This window comes from Chelon labrosus (genome assembly GCF_963514085.1).
Source record: "Chelon labrosus genome assembly, chromosome: 11".
In the NCBI taxonomy this organism is placed as follows: Eukaryota; Metazoa; Chordata; class Actinopteri; order Mugiliformes; family Mugilidae; genus Chelon; species Chelon labrosus.
Window position 1 is genome coordinate 25,991,085 of NC_140344.1, and position 16,447 is coordinate 26,007,531.

Below are 16,447 nucleotides of genomic sequence, written 5' to 3' on the forward strand. Positions count from 1 at the left end.
CAGTCCACATGGATTCCAACTTTGTTCGTCTTTTCAAACACTAGTATGATCAAGTGGTTGTTTTGCTACCTCCGTGATTCTGTCCCTACTGAAAACTCATCACCTCATGTTTATCCCACATGCTGCAAACATGCTCGGAAAGAATCGATTTATTTCAACCATCAGATCAAGTGTTTACATGGTGATTAGGAACACATTATCAAAGGTTTAGGGTTAGGGTTAGGAAGCGTCCTTAATGTGATCGGTTCAGTCTGCTATGATTGAGGTGGTTAGATGAGGCATTTTTATTCTAACTGGGAAATTATTCAGATTATAAGTGTAATAGCATGTTCTCCCTCCTCACCATCGTCCAGTGTCTTCTCATTAGTCCAGTTCGTCCTTTCCTTAACGTTCTTAAAATGTGGGTGCTTCTCACTCAGGCCTGTATCAAACACTGCCACCTTCACACCAGAGCCTGCAACACACACACACACACACACACAAGAAAAAGATTAAATCAGTTTTATTTAACGCCTTTAAAATCCTGCTGCATTTAAGATATTTTGTTGCAGATGTTTGCCGGAGCAGAGGCGTTAAGAGGTCACCGTCTCACCGGTGTGTCCCATCTGCCAGAGTACATCTGCCTGCAGGATCTGGGCGACATGGCGGGGGATGGCCCGGAGCAGGCGCCGGCTGGAGTGGCGGCCGGTGGCGTGCCAGAAACCCGAGCCGAGCGACAGGCTGGTTCGTCTGAAGGGGCGGGATGATTGCCAGGACTGCCATTTCTGGGTCCCGCGGGAGGCGTTGCAGGGTGCAGCTGGTTCTGGGGCTACAGAGAAAGAACAAGACGAAAAGTATTAACGGCAAAAGTAAACTGTGGTTCCATCGATTTCCCAGCCAACAATAGAGCCCTGCCTCATTAACATGCCCTGTTACATCTAACTGCCACTTCTTCTGCTCCTCCTATTGACAGCACCATCTTCCTCTTAAGTTAATCTGCTTTCACGTCTTCACATCTGCCTCCCGTCTCCCTTACTCCTTCCATCTATTAGCTGTGATGTGTAGCTGATCACACCAGCCTGATTTAAGCCAATCCTTTCACAATTTGAATCACTTGGACAGAACGAATTATCATCAGGTCATTAGCAGCGAGCGCGAGCGGAGGGCCTGCAGGGCTTTTCACAGCCTGGCTCAGGGGTGACGTCTTCTCTCTAATCTTTACTCCGGATGCATTATTTGACTAGGCACCAAGTTCATGGACTCAAACTGACTAATGCAGAACAAACTCAGCGAACGTTGACTCCTTTATAGTCTTATCAGACTTATGAGTCTTATCTATAGAAATATGCACTGATAGGAGGCTGAGTAGAGTTTGATTTCCATTTAAACATTCAATACTAACACAATTACACCTAAAAGTCTCAACTCTTTGGGCCTTTATCGGCTTTCTACAGCTGATTATATGTGATCAATTCCTCTCCTGTCACGCTGGTGCTCAGTTCTGACATGCACTAACACTCCTACATATGTTCTGATTCAGTTCTCACATGTACAAACTACCTATTAGTAGTTGGTTTCTTATTGAGCAGAGCTTCCTTTGCATTATTTCCATGCCTTCCTCAGATGGCTCAGATTTACTTTAAGGTAGCTAGGTGATGACACTATTGATGATATTGAGCGAAAACTATACTTTAATCATGTGCATTTTTATGCTACGGGTTACGTTATGCAATTTGCCACGATATCGTTTAATTTGTATATAAACTGAAATGCTTAAAATGCACAAGTCTGTTTTTGCGTCAATCATCAGGGAAAGAGACTGACGACAACTTGCTGAGAAACTGCATGACATTTCAACTAATGAAAATAACGTGTCACGACTCAGATTTAGCTTAAATCACACCCCAGAGTGAATGTATAATTAAGAATGACAAGATTTAGCAAGAATTAAAAGCTGAACATTTGGGAGTTTCAGCAGGGTTTCTGTTTGGAAGACTGAAGTAAACATAGTGTGCACATTAGCAAAAGCGTATTGTTGACTATCGGAGATTTAAAACAGTGACAGTATGGGGTTGATATCATGTCATAATCTGAAACAGCCCAACACAGAAACAACACAATACGAGGGGAAATACACATCTCTCTAACTTTTAAAATCAAGTTTAACCCTTTTGAAAGTTAAGTTTCACGTTTGCAGCAGCTTTCAGATCATTTACCAAGTCTCAAACCTGGAGAACAAACAAATGCAACATGCAAACGGTGACAAATCTGAAATCTACACCCAGTGCTGCAGAAAGCTTTCAAAAAGTCATTCATTTCAATCTTGCAAAACTCTTTTCATCAATTTTGAAGCTTCTAAATGATGAGTTTTAACTTTTAAAATATTTTGTTGCAGTTTGCATAGCATGATATTAACAGGGACTAACTAACTTCTTTCATATTGATTTCCAAGACAATAAAACAATAAAAATGTGCATCCACTACATTTACTACATGTTGATTCTGTGTCTGAGCAGCGTGGGGCACACTGTGAGTCTTTCCTTCGGCGCCAGGCGCAGGGTGTGCCCCTCTGTACAGGCTAGCCCCACCATGCTGACTCACCTTCTCCCTCCCAGGGTGAGCAAACACAGACGTCCCTCTGTCCTTCCTCCCATCCCCCCACACCACACCACACGGCACACACCCCGTCCAGCATCAACACCCCCAATTTGGCCCTGCTCTTCACATTAAGACATACAATCCTGTTCTACACCACAAACACAGCGCAGAGAGAAATGCATCCTCCGACTGAAGAAACAAAGAGACATTCTGCGGCGGCCAGCAGATTCCTGTATCTTTTGCAGAGTTTTATATTTCTCAATCAGACGTGCCAAGCTCTAGAGACACTGTGATCCTTATTCAGTCACAATAACGCCGCACTGTGAGACTTACAGGGAAAGTATTTGAGCGTGCGAAACACTTTGCGCTGCGGTGTCACCCTCTTGATGTAAGGGTGGTCCTCTAAGGTCAGCAGGCTGCTGGGCGAAGCTTGGCGGATGTGGACCAGCTCGAAGTCGCTGGGGAAGTCGGAGGCTGGGTTTTCCCTGGGAACGATGTGCCACTCCAGCGCGCCCTCCCCGGCACTCCGCAAGGCGCTGCTGATGTACAGGTTGCGAGCTTTGGCCGAGAAATACCCTGTAAATGCTACTATGAACTCTGGAGAGAGACAGAGAGAGGAGGAGGTTTTAACACACAGAGCAGGAGACGAAGGCATAAACAGCAGTTATTCATTGCCACAATCCAGTTTAAGTTCAAACTTTCTTTGGCCCCCGTGACGACGTATGATCAGGTGCTTAGTCAGATTTGTATGTAGCCTGAGGCAGAATATGTGGACAGAACCTGAATATCAAGTTTTGCAAAAACACAATACCTGAATGGGGAGTGGTAGCTCCTCAGCTCTGCACAATAGCTATTAATCTAATTAAATCTTAACTAAAACTGAGAGTGGAGTCGTTTCTTCAGGTATAATCTGCTCGTATCTTCCTACACATGATGAAATCACAGTAAATTAACTTCCACAACTGTCTATGACGCACTGATTCCCTGTGTTGCAGAGGCACTGTGCTCTTGGAGAAGAAACTTTATATTTGTTTCTGCAGCAAGGGACAAATTATATCTCCTTGCTCTCGTCAACCTCTGGCTTCTTTATGTTTTGATCGCCAGACTTTAACTTTAAAGGGCCAGCGGAGCTCAGTCTCCATCAGACTGATGCAGCTCTGCTCCCACAGTGAACGCTACAGGACTTCCTTCATATCCTACTCAATTCAGCTTTACAGCAGCTCACCATTCTGTAAAAACATAACTCCATCCATTTCATCGGACAGTAACCAAATAAATTTACTTGAGTACCGTACTTAAGTACAGTTTTTGAGTATCTGTACTTTACTTGAGTATTATTTTTGGGGGATACTTTTACTTTCACTCCACTACATTTGAAGGACAAATATTGTACTTTTTACTCCACTACATTTCTGTTGATGCTCTCGTTACTCGCTACTTTTGAGCTTACGTCAGCTGATTATTTTTTTATTTTATTTTATTTTAATTTTTTCAAAATTCGTAGAAAATAAACTGTTTCTGCTGATTCGCTGATTCGCTACGTCATGCCATACAATCCATACAATGCAGGAAGAAACTGGAGAAACACCTGGAGAAACTCCCACCGAGCACCCGTGGCCTTAGCTCAAACCCATGTTTGAGATTTTTGCCACAAAAACTGATTCGTTTCAGTTTAGATGTTTGTTGTGCTAACCCCGAACAAATTATATCACGGCCTACAAGAACTCCTCTTCCAACCTGAAAAAGCACGTCGCGGTATGTGAAGTAGCTACTGACGTTAGCTATCTTAATGTTTGTTAAATTGCTGATGAACATTTTAAACGTAATTGTATGAGCTTGTAGTGAGAGTGAAAGAGAGAGAGAGAAGCTGTCTGCAAGAGAAAGAGTGAGGCTGTGGATTGTATAATGACAATAAAGCTACTTTCCTTTCCTGTATTTCCTGAGATACTTTTTAAATACTTTTACTTAAGTATTTTTTTTAAGCAAATACTTTAGTACTTTACTTAAGTAATATTTTGACGACTAAGCTACTTTTACTTGTATTGGAGTAATATTTAACAAGGAGTATCTGTACTTTTACTCAAGTAGTGAAGGAGTGAACTCTGTCCACCTCTGTATATAACGTATATTTACTCCTAATCCTAATCCTAATGCAAGTCTTGTACATTTTTTTGCTTACACCATCATATCCCTTTATATTTACTGTACTTATCATACTGTCATTATTATTATTATTACTATTTTATTTGATTTTTACACCTTACACCTATTTTTCTTTTACTAGCGGTCTTCAAGAGTGTTTTGTTTCATGTGCGACTGAGCTACTGTGACCAAGTCTAAGTGTTCGTACCGCACTTTAACCACACCGTTGTAAATGTTATTCACAAATAAATTGGCTTTTCTTTGCAACTAAGTAGGACACTGATAAGATATATATATATATTGGGCACATATTGAGTAACTGCCCTGTCCTTTATCTTTATCTCTCATTTTATTATTATTGCACCGTCTCTCCACAACAACTACAGCCATGATAAAAAAAAAACAATTACGCATGAATAAATTGCAGCCGCATTTTAAAACACAAGTGTCTCTTCACTGATGTACTGAGAGAAACTCATTAAACTTTAACTATGACGCAGAAGCAAAGTGCTACAACTTTCGTTATCTATATTTACCTGGATATTTAAAATCAGCAATTCAATTAAAGAAGAGAGAGAAGTTTGAAAACCAATCTTTGCACCATGCCCTTAATCACTAGCCTTGCTCTGTCAGAAAGTAATCAAATCCACCTTAATTAAAAGTTTTATTTTGTTCATAATTTGCAAAAGAACTATTAAAAACTTGTGACGACACTATTAAAAACCTATCTTACCGTGTTCCACCACCTTGGTGGAGAACTCCAGTTTGAGGGTTAACTGGGAGCAGTTGGAGCCAGATGGCGAGGGGAGGGGCTTAGTGTTGTGGTGAGGGTCTGAAGTAGATTTGGCCCCTCCCTCCGGCTCCATCCCCACCGCCGGCAGGAAGCCTGCCAACAGCCCCAAAAGCACGGACGCCCACACAGACAAGAGGAGCATTTTGAGTCGTGATGTAGTGCAAACCATCTTTTTTTTTTTTTTTTTGATCAGGCCCTTTGAAAAGTGCGGCGGCGGCAGCAGCAAACACCTGGTTCGGGGTCAGGGGTTGAGACGGTCCATATTCAGGTCCACAGCTCCAAAAACGAGTCCATACTGAAAATGGCCTGAGCAGTTAGATTGCTTTCTTTCGGCGTTTCCTCTCCATGGTGGTGGTCCAGGCTGGAAGTTTAGCAGCACTGCCAGAGAGGGAACATAGTCGCCATAGTCGATAACTCGAGGAGACAGTCAACCAGTAAGAGCAGAGGACGGCTGGGAGACGGGACGGAGCAGCGTTCAGAGAAGATGCTTGCGTCCGTCTGGAGATCCTCTGCAATCCTTTCTGCTTTTATCTGCAAGGAAAAGAAACAAACAACCACAATTAGAACAAATCTTGTTGAGATTTAAGAGGACTTATGTAACTGTAATGCTGTAGAAACACATACGTATGTCACACCTTAAACATGTGATCATACCTCTGCCTAAATTAGATTTAAGCTAGATTTATGCATCCGTCTTGGAGCTTGTCGAGCACCTCCCCAGAAACGTAACTACACGGCTGTGACAATGCAACTGTGGTTCGTCCAAATTGCATTTCCTCGCCCACGTCTCCGAGCGGCTGGATGGGAACAAAGTAAATCCTCCCTCCTCCTCCTGCCTCCTACACACCATCTATACCCGGACGTCTATTCTCTTTTTGCAGGTTGCCGCTGCGATTCCAGCAAAAGTTGTCGCAGCGTTTATCAGCTCCGACTCTTGACACGAGCTGCTCGGTTCCATTTGCAATTGTGTGGAGATCACAGAGAAAGTAGACCACACAGGCTTCAACGATTTCGACACCTACCGATGCGCTTGTGTAACGCTTACATGTCTACAAATAAAGCTCTGCGTAGATATGGGAAGGAGTATTAAAGAAGACTAACAAAGGCTGGGCCGGTGACGTGAAGAAGTGGCCCCAGAGGTTGAAATTGTCAGCAATAAAAGACATAAAACTCCAAGCCCTGCTGCTAAAAGGAACAGGAGTGATCAATGTTAGGTTTGAGCTTTGACACCTGTAGCGTCGGCTAACACCTGCAGACGCTGGCTCGGTGCAAGGAATAACTCATGAATAATTCAGGAAAGGTAACCGGGATCAGGAAGAAGGTGGGCATGCACAAACACACAGCCCATAAAAACTAATTACCGCGCTTTAATGCACTGCAATCTTTTCTCTGCGTATCTGCCAGCACATATGCAATGCAGATATGACAACATCGGCATCAGCCAGGCTCAATCTATTCACTCGCTCCTTGGCCTCGGGTCTAGTCGTCTGTATAAATTCAACACAAACCCATTTGCGTGCTTTAGAGATCTGCTGCTAACGGACAAACCGACTGCAGCTAAAATAATAAATCAGCTCATTGTCAAGCCGCTTCGAGGCTGAGGAAAACAACATTGCGGTGGCTTTGTTTCCATTTCTGTCCTGTCACGTTGTAGTCAGATAAAAGGAGTGTTTCCTCTGCTTTTCCAAGGGGAAGGAAGGGAGGTGTTGGGTGAAGAGAGATGTAGGATGTCGCGCTGACCACTCCTTCCTCGTTTAGCCACTCACGAAGAGTTAGTGACGCCCTCGAGGAACAGCCTTGTAACTAGACAGAGCACGTACCAGGAGATAAAACTTTATCTCACCTGCAGGGATGGCATGGTCGACTGAGCTGTGCGCAAACAGCAAGTCAACATAAAGCGGATGCCCTATAAGCTGCTTTAAAACTACAAAGCCGCATCCGAAGCATTCTTAAGCTGTAATGAATCCCATCCTACATCTGCTTACCAGGACGACACGCAGAACACAACACGCGCTACAGAAACCTGCACAAAAAAAATAAATAAAACAGTCTGACTGACCTGACACACACACAGCCCTGTCTCCTCCTGGGCAGGATCAAACGAAAAATACCGGGCAGGTACAAGGTCATTTCCTTCTGGCCTGAGGCTCGGACAACCCGGTAATAAAATACACATCTAGAGACAAACAGCTACCTGCAAGACCCACACATGCTGACGGGGGGGGGGGGGGGGGGGTCCAGACCGGTTCCACGAGACGATCTCTCTTCCTACAGAGTCGTCTTCTACTTTAGGACCAGTTTATACTCCCGCAACAGATCTATGCAAGCCCTCATACCTGTGTGCTGGTGCGTGCAGTTATGCTGTGAAGGTAAAAGACGGCAGCTAGTCAGTCCTGCTTCCTTTTGTGCTTCAAACAATGGTGCATGGGAACCGAGCAGCTCACATTGGAGTTAAAAAAATGTTGAACAGCAGTAACCATGACTGAAGTTACTGAAAGTAGATGGTGTGTAGGAGGGAGGAGGGTGGCTTGTCTAGGGATGTCCCAGTCAGTATCGGGGGTCAATTGAGGCATTTCTAAAATGACTGGTTCAGTATCGGGGCTTCAGCCAAGCCTGATCATTTGTAGTCATTTATTTTAGCTCTGCCACAAACCAAAACCACGTTCTCGTAGCTTCAAAACATCTTCTTCCTCTACTGCTTTTAATAGTAGGTGGCTAGTGTCAAAGCTGCCAAAAGAAAACAAGCTTTACTCTTTACTTCACTGGAAAATGAAGTCAGACAGCAAATTTTATATTTTGCAATGTGGATATTTGGCGAGGTGGTAGTACTAGTCCATCATTCAGTACTACCAACTTGATTTGGCACCAAAAATAACAAAAAATCATCATCATCTGAGTCCACTCGGGCAAAGGCTGCATCAAAACAACAACAACAAAACACTGACGTTTAAAAGAAATGTTTCCCCTAGACCAGTGATTCTCAACTGGTGGGTCGCGACCCAAAAGTCGGTCCCAGGCCTGTTTCCAGTGGGTAAAAACTAGGGGTGCACCGATCCGATATTGGGATCGGATATCGGCCCAGATATTGACAAAATAGCTGGATCGGGGATCGGAAAAATTAACAGATCCACGGGCCGATCCAGTTTTTTTTTTTTTTCCTCCGTCGCAGCAGATCCTTCGTCATTCGTTAGCAGCACGTGTGTCGCATGCTGGAACGAGTTGGAGATCCTGTGTAGTAGTCCAGTAGGTGGCGGTAGGACCTATATGTCGTGAAGATATGATCCGCCATTAAACACAAGAAGAAGAAGAAGAACGAGTTGGAGCATTTAAGCAACATGGAGCGAGCCAAAGAGTCGGCTGTGTGGAGATATTTCACGCTTGCCACGCCAACTAGTTCGACGGCTGTTTGCAATGTCTGCAAAGTAAATGTTTCGAGGGGTGGTGGTAGTACTGCAACGTACAATACTACCAATTTAATCAAGCACATCCAAAAGCACCATGCTAAGGAGCACGCCGAATTACTGCATAAGGTGGAAGGTATGCAGTTTATTATTAATTCAACAATGGTTTCGGATCGGTATAAGGTATCGACAGATATACAAAGCCCAGGCATTGGTATCGGGACTGAAAAAGTCGGACATAGAGTTTCGGTGCAAAGCACAATTATGTATGGGATGGTAATTGCAAAGAAAATGATTTTAAAACTCTGGAAGTCAGACACTGTGCCTCAGTTTAAGATCTGGTTAAGTGAGCTCATTGGTATATTGCATATGGAGAAGGTTCGATATGGCATGATGGAGGTCATAGAGTGCCATCCACCTTTACCGTCTCTGTTTAGTACTTGTGTTAAGATTCTAGTGTAACTGATGCAGCAGTGTACTTAATTATTGTTTTTAAATATGCCCTGTCTTTTTTGTTGTTGTTGTTGTTTTGTGTTCTGTTCTGCTTGTTGTTTCTACTCCGTCTTTTTTCTGTGTTTGTTTCCTGTAACTTGTTGTATACACAATTTTTAAAAAAAAAGATATGGATTTTCTTATATTGAGGACAAAAACCTCAGTGTGTTTTGTGCAGCGAGGTGTTGTCACGTGAAAGCTGATTGTCATGTCAGCCTGATGATTAACGCTTGAATAAGTGACTGAACAGTTTTAATAGGACATTGTTATATGTTCAATGAGTGGGTACTCAGCTAAAGGTACATATTTTGAGTCTTTTTTTAAACTACTTCTCAGTAGTTGGTTAGTTTTTTTATATTTTGTGTTTGTGCATGAAAGCACTGTTGCGTCTGTTAAAAAAGGCTGAAGTTACTGAAGTGAAGAGTTTTGGTTTTAATTCAAATGCAGCTAATTGAGCGTAAAAGGGAACAGTTCCCTCTCTAGCGTCGCCACTTGCCGGTTGTTTATCATGACATTTGCTTTTTTTTGTGTTTTCATACTGTGATATTCTGTTATACTATCTCAGGTTCTTTGATTTTGGTCGCGGCTTGTCATTAAGGGGTGATGGTGTGTCCCGAAGCCAGACCAGTTGAGAACCTCTGCCCTAGACAATGTCTAGGAGATAAATATTCCAGAGTTTATGGCGTTGGATGGCCAGCTTATTCCTGGAGTAAAGAACTCAAGGCTTTCTTCGTCAGTTGGAGCTTCTGGAGCCAAGTACGAGCTACTACATTAACTTTGACATATCCAACAAAGGTTCAAAAAAGGCAACTGGACTTGCAGAGTTTTTTGAGACGTTTCACCACTCATCCGAGCAGCTTGTTCAGAACTGAAGAAGCAGGTTTGTTCTACTTTTCTTAAAATGCTACTTGCAATGTTAAGAAAAGTCAATAAAGAAGTTAAATCAGAAAAAAAAAAGAACTGAAGAAGCTACAGAACTGAAGAAGCTACTCGGATGAGTGGTGAAACGTCTTCTCAAAAAACTCTACAAGTCCAGTTGCCTTTTTTGAACCTTTGTTGGATATACCATGACCTGGATGACTGAGAACCTTCACAGACATTAACTTTGACAGCCCTATTTGTTGGACTTAATACAGCTGCATGGTGCACGAGTGATCTAGGAGAATATAAGTAAGATAAGAAAAGCTTTTTTTTTGAATCTCCGGGGGAGGAAACTTTGTTTATTTAAGAAGCAAACAAACATCCCTTAACTTGTCTGAGCTTGTCTGGCCACTGAGAGACGAGGATGAATCACTGCTGTTGTGGTCTACATCCCAACCGTATATAGATGCATTTCTGGGGAGGTGTACGCCACCATTTGACAGAGGACACAGAGCTACAGCGTGGTCCGATGACGAAAGCAGAAATCCTGCTTTGCATCAGAGGGACACGGAGAGTGTGCACTTTGAGTAAAATACGTCTAATTGTAACTTTTAAGTGCCCAGCAATCCTCATCTTTATGGATTTATTTTATCGGTAAGCCTTCACATAACCCACTCGATGTGCCGTGGACCAGCTGCTCTCTTGACTGTGGAGCTTTGTTGCCGAGTACAGAGCGCGTGTGTGCACCTACTCAGTATATGTGTGTCAAGCTTTAGTCTGTTTCATCCAGGAAGGAATGGATCTATCGTCGCTGAAATTCAACACATCAGAAGGCGAAAAAAACACGTCAAACAGAGCCCGCGTTACTGTAAAAATGTCTGTACGCCGCCCGACAGAAGACGTGCCGCTTGGATGGATCGCTGTGAAGACTCAGCAGTGTGTAAACAAGTCTGAATTATGCTCAGCATCGCGGTGTGCTCGCGGTAATGATACCTATACTTGCTTTGAACTACCAAATCACTTGAGTATAATTTAAGCCATCTGGTTCTCCCGGTGACGCAGCACACTTATCTGATCCACAGGGACCACGGTAACACCAGTGAGCACTACTTATACAGTACTCCAGCAGGTCTGTTAAGCCAGAGGATTAAAAAAAACAAAACATATTAAGTTCATTGTGTGAGAACATGCAAATTTGCACAAGAACTTTGGAAAGTTTCTGAAAAACAAGTCAACGTGCGAAGCTTTAAAGTTGTCTCTGTCTCTAAAGTTTTGGTTCCAGTTTTCTCATGATATATAGAATAATTTTATCTACATAGCATCAAATACAATCCAAACCGTCTCAAGACGCTTTACAGAACTCAAAGCCGGAAACCATGAGCTGTGGAAAACAAGTGTCACTGACTGATCTGATCGCAAACGGCCAGCTTTAAGTATTAAGGCTGTGGTTTTAAAAATAGATTCAAAACAGTTTAAAAGATCCGATATCGACTGATAAAACTTACATTTTTAAGTCTTTTGGGACAGTAGATGGAGGTCAAGCCAAAGTGAGTCTCCAAAGCAAAGGCGTTAACATGAATGTTTATTCCCAAAGCCCCCCATCCGTACTGTGATTGTACGCATATGTGTGTGTGGTCATATGCCTCCCCTACACTAATGATACAGTAGATAAATACATCAGCTATGGGTAAACTCAAGTGTTGGGGGTGTGGACGATATAATTAAAAGCCCCTGGCTGGTCTAGTCTGGCAGGACAGGGTGGATGGGGATGCGGGGGGGGGGGGGTCAATCACTTGTTCCGGCTAGGGGGCAGGATCCACGCATCTCTAACCAGCTACTGGTTTTGACGAAGGGTTGTTAAAAGAACAAAACAACCAAAAAAATAAAAAATAGTCCCACTGGTTAGGGCTGGGCTGTAAAAAGAAAGGCTGGGACCACTTGTGTCAACATGACACCAAGCCGCAAAGATGGCATCACGCCTCCAGGCAAAGATCAGCAGTTGGAGAGGATCAGAGGAAAGAGGGAAGAGGGGGGATCAACAGGAGGGTCATCAATCAGTGAAATTCAGGTTGAACTCAAAAGATAAAAGTGCTGGAGATTAGTTGCAGATGCTGTGATGACTACTTTGTCTCACACAGGGGGTGCAGACACAATGCCCCCATCAGTGAAACTAGAGACCGTGGTTAACTCCTTGAGCAAACCATACACCAGTACCTACAACAAACACTTGCATGCCTTCAGTTTACATAAGGGAGTGTATGGAAGCTCAAGTGTTTTGTGTGAACGGGATTTAAATCCGTGAGACACGTTTTCACCTTTCAAACAACAACGCCCCCAGTGCGACACCTTTTCCCTTTTACACCGAAAGACTGAATATTAAAATTAAAAACGTTAGCTAGCTAGTCATTTGAGCAAACTGACAAAACAAAGCTGTGTAGCCACGACTTTATCAGCATAAACACATGCAAGCATCAGTAGGTGCTAAGCTGGAGGCTAACTATATATATATATTTTTTTTTTTAAAGAGGACGCTTAGTTTAAAAAGGTACACGTTTAAATGTGAGTTAACGTCCCGAAAGCTACAATCTCGAACATTTTTTTTTTTTTTGTGTAAACAATGAGACATGCTAACTAGATGTTTTTCAGAGCCAGCAGCCTATCACATGTACATCGTTAGCTTGCTAGCTTAGCGGCGTTTCACAGTGACCGTTGGTGGTGTGCGAGCTGAATTTACTCACCGAGCTCCTCTGTATCCCAGACTTCACCTTTAACTCAAGGTTTGTGTCGTTTAACGCCCGTGTGTGGTAGTGTTGACGGCTAGTCGGGGGCTAGTTCAACGTCCTTCGAACAAAAGCTAGCAACAAAAACTAAACGCTGCTGCAGCCGCAGACCACTGACGTCTGGTTTCACAGGGGCGCCAGGTTTCGCTAACGTATCCACCTGAAGGCTCAGCAGCGCTTTGCACCTCTTTACAATTTCAAATGATTAAGACGCCATTCTATACCCGTTATTTTTAAAGTAGATAACGTATTATATATCTTTTAATTCGAGACCGTTTCACTTTCTTATTTAAAAAACACGTTTGGTTAGAAATTGTGACCCTTTTCACCAAACATGGCAACCCGACAGGCCTCCAGCTACCACTTTAAGTCCAGCCTCTCCGGACATGCTGCGTTTTTGCCAGCAGAGGGCGCTGTTTACTGGCATGAAATACGACATTAAAAAAGATAAAGCAGCATATTTTATTCAAGTTTATTTAAAATCACAATAATATGGAATACAAACACTGTAAATTGATATATTTATCATGAAAATAATGTATTTTCTTTGTCATTATTTGCTCCTCTCTAGTGTTTAATATTGCATTTGAATAAAACTTCTAATGTTTTCACTTATTTAATTGAAATTAAATCGAACTCTCTACAACCAGTTTTATAGATTTAATAAATATTCAACCTTACTTCTGCTATCATCTTGGCAGGATTTATAACATTCATGAGTAAGTAATCCCTAAAGCGTATAAATACAAATGTAATGCACACAACAACGCGTATAACCAACATTGTGATTTATTTTGAGCCACACTTCTGGACATCTGACAAATTTAAGTCCATGATTAACTCTCCTTTTGTTTCTTCTTATCTTCTGTATTTATTGAAGCTTTGTGATTTATGTCTAAAATAAACCCTCTTTTTGTTTCCGTTTCTGTCTCCAACAAGACTCAGTTGCAATTATAGCGTCTAAGATTACATTTAAATAAATCTTTTTACTGCTTTTACTGGTTTAACTGAAACACAGTACAACCCTATAAAACCGGTTTCGCAATTCCCTTAATATTCAGAGTTAATTCTAATGTCATCTTGGCAGGATTTAAAACAATCACAAGCAAAGACATCTGATGTCAGTCGTCCCTGATGCTTATAAATAATTTATTTTTACATATGCTGGAAAACATTAGGAGATGTTTGTTTTGTTTTTAAATCAACTAATGGCACTAGGCTTATGTTAAAATAGCTTAGGAACGTCAATTTGCATCGAGTATTGAGTGAAAATTATCATTAACATTATGATTTATTTGGAGGCACATCCCAAATTTATGTCCAGCATTCTTCTTCTCCTTTTATCTCAGTTTTGTTCTCCATCAACATTTGATTAAAAAACAGCTTAATATTTTTAGTTGATATTTACTTTCTATCACCAGCTAATCGCTAACTTGGCCTGTTAGCCTTTTTGTGCAAAAGCTGATGAGACAACATCTGCAGTTAAGCAAAAATTCAAAAAAATGCTACAAGACGCACGGCTTCGCTGTCTATGAATGAAGATGCGATTCACTCTGACCTAGTGTTAACGCGTACGGTTAAATTAAATCATATACAGGGCTACCATCTGCCTAGTGTTTAGTAGTTTTTAGCAAACATTTCCAGATTTAAAAATGTGCACTGAGGTGGAAAAACCAAAGAATGGGAATAGTGTGCTTTATGTGCAGCAGCTAACAGGTAGTCTCCCTGCAATCCGTCGGACAAATAAACAAGTCTGTGCGAAAATCTAAAATTCAAGGAAGCAGACAGTCAGGTTCGAGTGCTTTATTGGCACAAACAAGTCACCGTTAAAAAAAAAAAAAAAGTTAATGGTAGAGGAATCAAAGGGTTATCCTTCATTTCGACACACAACAACACGAGAGGAACAACTGTTTTCAGGTAAGTGTTGAGCTGAGCTACTTCATTTAGGACGACAGCATTTATATAAAAATCACACAGACACTGTACATTAAAAAAAAAAAAATGTGCTGACATTCTGCAAAACGAACTGATCCGGTTAATCAGTGAACACAACAGGCGACTAAACTGACTACCTTTGAGTCGAAATGATCATTTTGTGATTTTCGAAATTTAAAAATAAAGCAGGTTTGATTTCACGTAGATGCTGTTGAAAATAAATCGATAAACTAACTACTGTATGCTGCAGGAAGTATGAAACACTTAAAAGATCCTTCACCGACAAAAAATACGTCTTTAAGACAACCACAGCTGATTTAAATGAACTCTTTAAAGCCTGCAGAGTGTGCACTTGACACTGAAATGACACGCTCTGGGTGGAGAGAGCAGATATTTGAGCGTAACGATACCAGTTCTAACGACAGTCTCACTTTACTTGAGGTCTTTTAGATATTCAGGACAGACGACAGCAGTGGGACAACAGAACAGATTCAACAAATTAAAAAAAAAAATTTAAAAAAAAGGTACACTCATATCAAAGAAAATGGGAAGAGTCGCATCAGAAACACGGAAGAGCATCACAGAGAAAAGAAACAAAAAAAACTGAGGTCAGCTGACATGGCTCGATTAGGTTTCCAGTACACGTTAAAAAAAAAAAAAAAAGTTCACAACGACAGCACACGTTTTAACTCTGGGGCAGATCACAGCAAAAAATACTCTGAAGGCGAAGAGGGAGAGATCACACCGTAACGTCTGATTTAATCTGGGAGAAAAAAGTACAAAAGAAAAAAAACACTAAATTCAATTCAACTCTGTACATGAAGTGCTTTACCAGACAGACAAATAGCAAAAAGGAAAAAACATAATACTTTTTTAAAAATTGTGCCACATTTGGGAAGAAATTATTTGTCGACCGATTAGTGTGGAATCATTCGTACATTAACCAGGATCAGAAAACACTTTACTGTAGTGCAGTACTTTTAAAGATTTACCACAACATCACTAACAAGCCTCTAACTATGATATTCTACTAAAATATCTCTCAGCTGTGAAGTAATCACAATACCTCACTGTGTACGGTTGCTCAGTATCCACATACAGTATGAGGGTTAGTGAGACCAACATGATTCAGACTGGAAATGTCAAAACCAAGACATGTGGCTTTTAAACTAAAGTTTATTTCGCAGACCTGATCAACTAGAGTTCTATTCTATTCAAAGAGTAAGAATTTATTCTGAATTAAGTGCTCTTATAAAAGAAGAAAAAACACAGTTGCACATGCTAGCTTTTGTAAATCATAATACTGTAAAATCATATCCTTTATCTTCAGCAGCCTCCTTCATCTTGGAGTGTTGTTTCCATCTTAAATGGCCGTTCAAACACAAAGCCACTGTACTTTGCAAACGTTGACAGCTAAAGAAACGGGCTGGAACCAATTCCCCTCCTCTCCAAGCTAATATCTGCTC

At 41.6% G+C, this 16,447-nt stretch overlaps 1 protein-coding gene across 1 annotated transcript in view; it reads right to left on the reverse strand.

The window, feature by feature from the left end:
* Positions 1 to 13,161, reverse strand: part of mbtps1 (membrane-bound transcription factor peptidase, site 1) — a 29,462-nt gene extending 16,301 nt beyond the window's left edge. The window contains exons 1-5 of the mRNA XM_084555020.1: positions 13,005 to 13,161; positions 5,453 to 6,043; positions 2,911 to 3,174; positions 593 to 808; positions 344 to 454 (exon numbers count right to left, since the gene is read on the reverse strand). Coding sequence (XP_084411146.1) covers positions 344 to 454; positions 593 to 808; positions 2,911 to 3,174; positions 5,453 to 5,681 — 820 coding nt within the window. The 5' untranslated portion in view covers positions 5,682 to 6,043; positions 13,005 to 13,161. The remainder of the gene's footprint in view (positions 1 to 343; positions 455 to 592; positions 809 to 2,910; positions 3,175 to 5,452; positions 6,044 to 13,004) is intronic.
* Between the last annotated feature and the right edge of the window lie 3,286 nt (positions 13,162 to 16,447).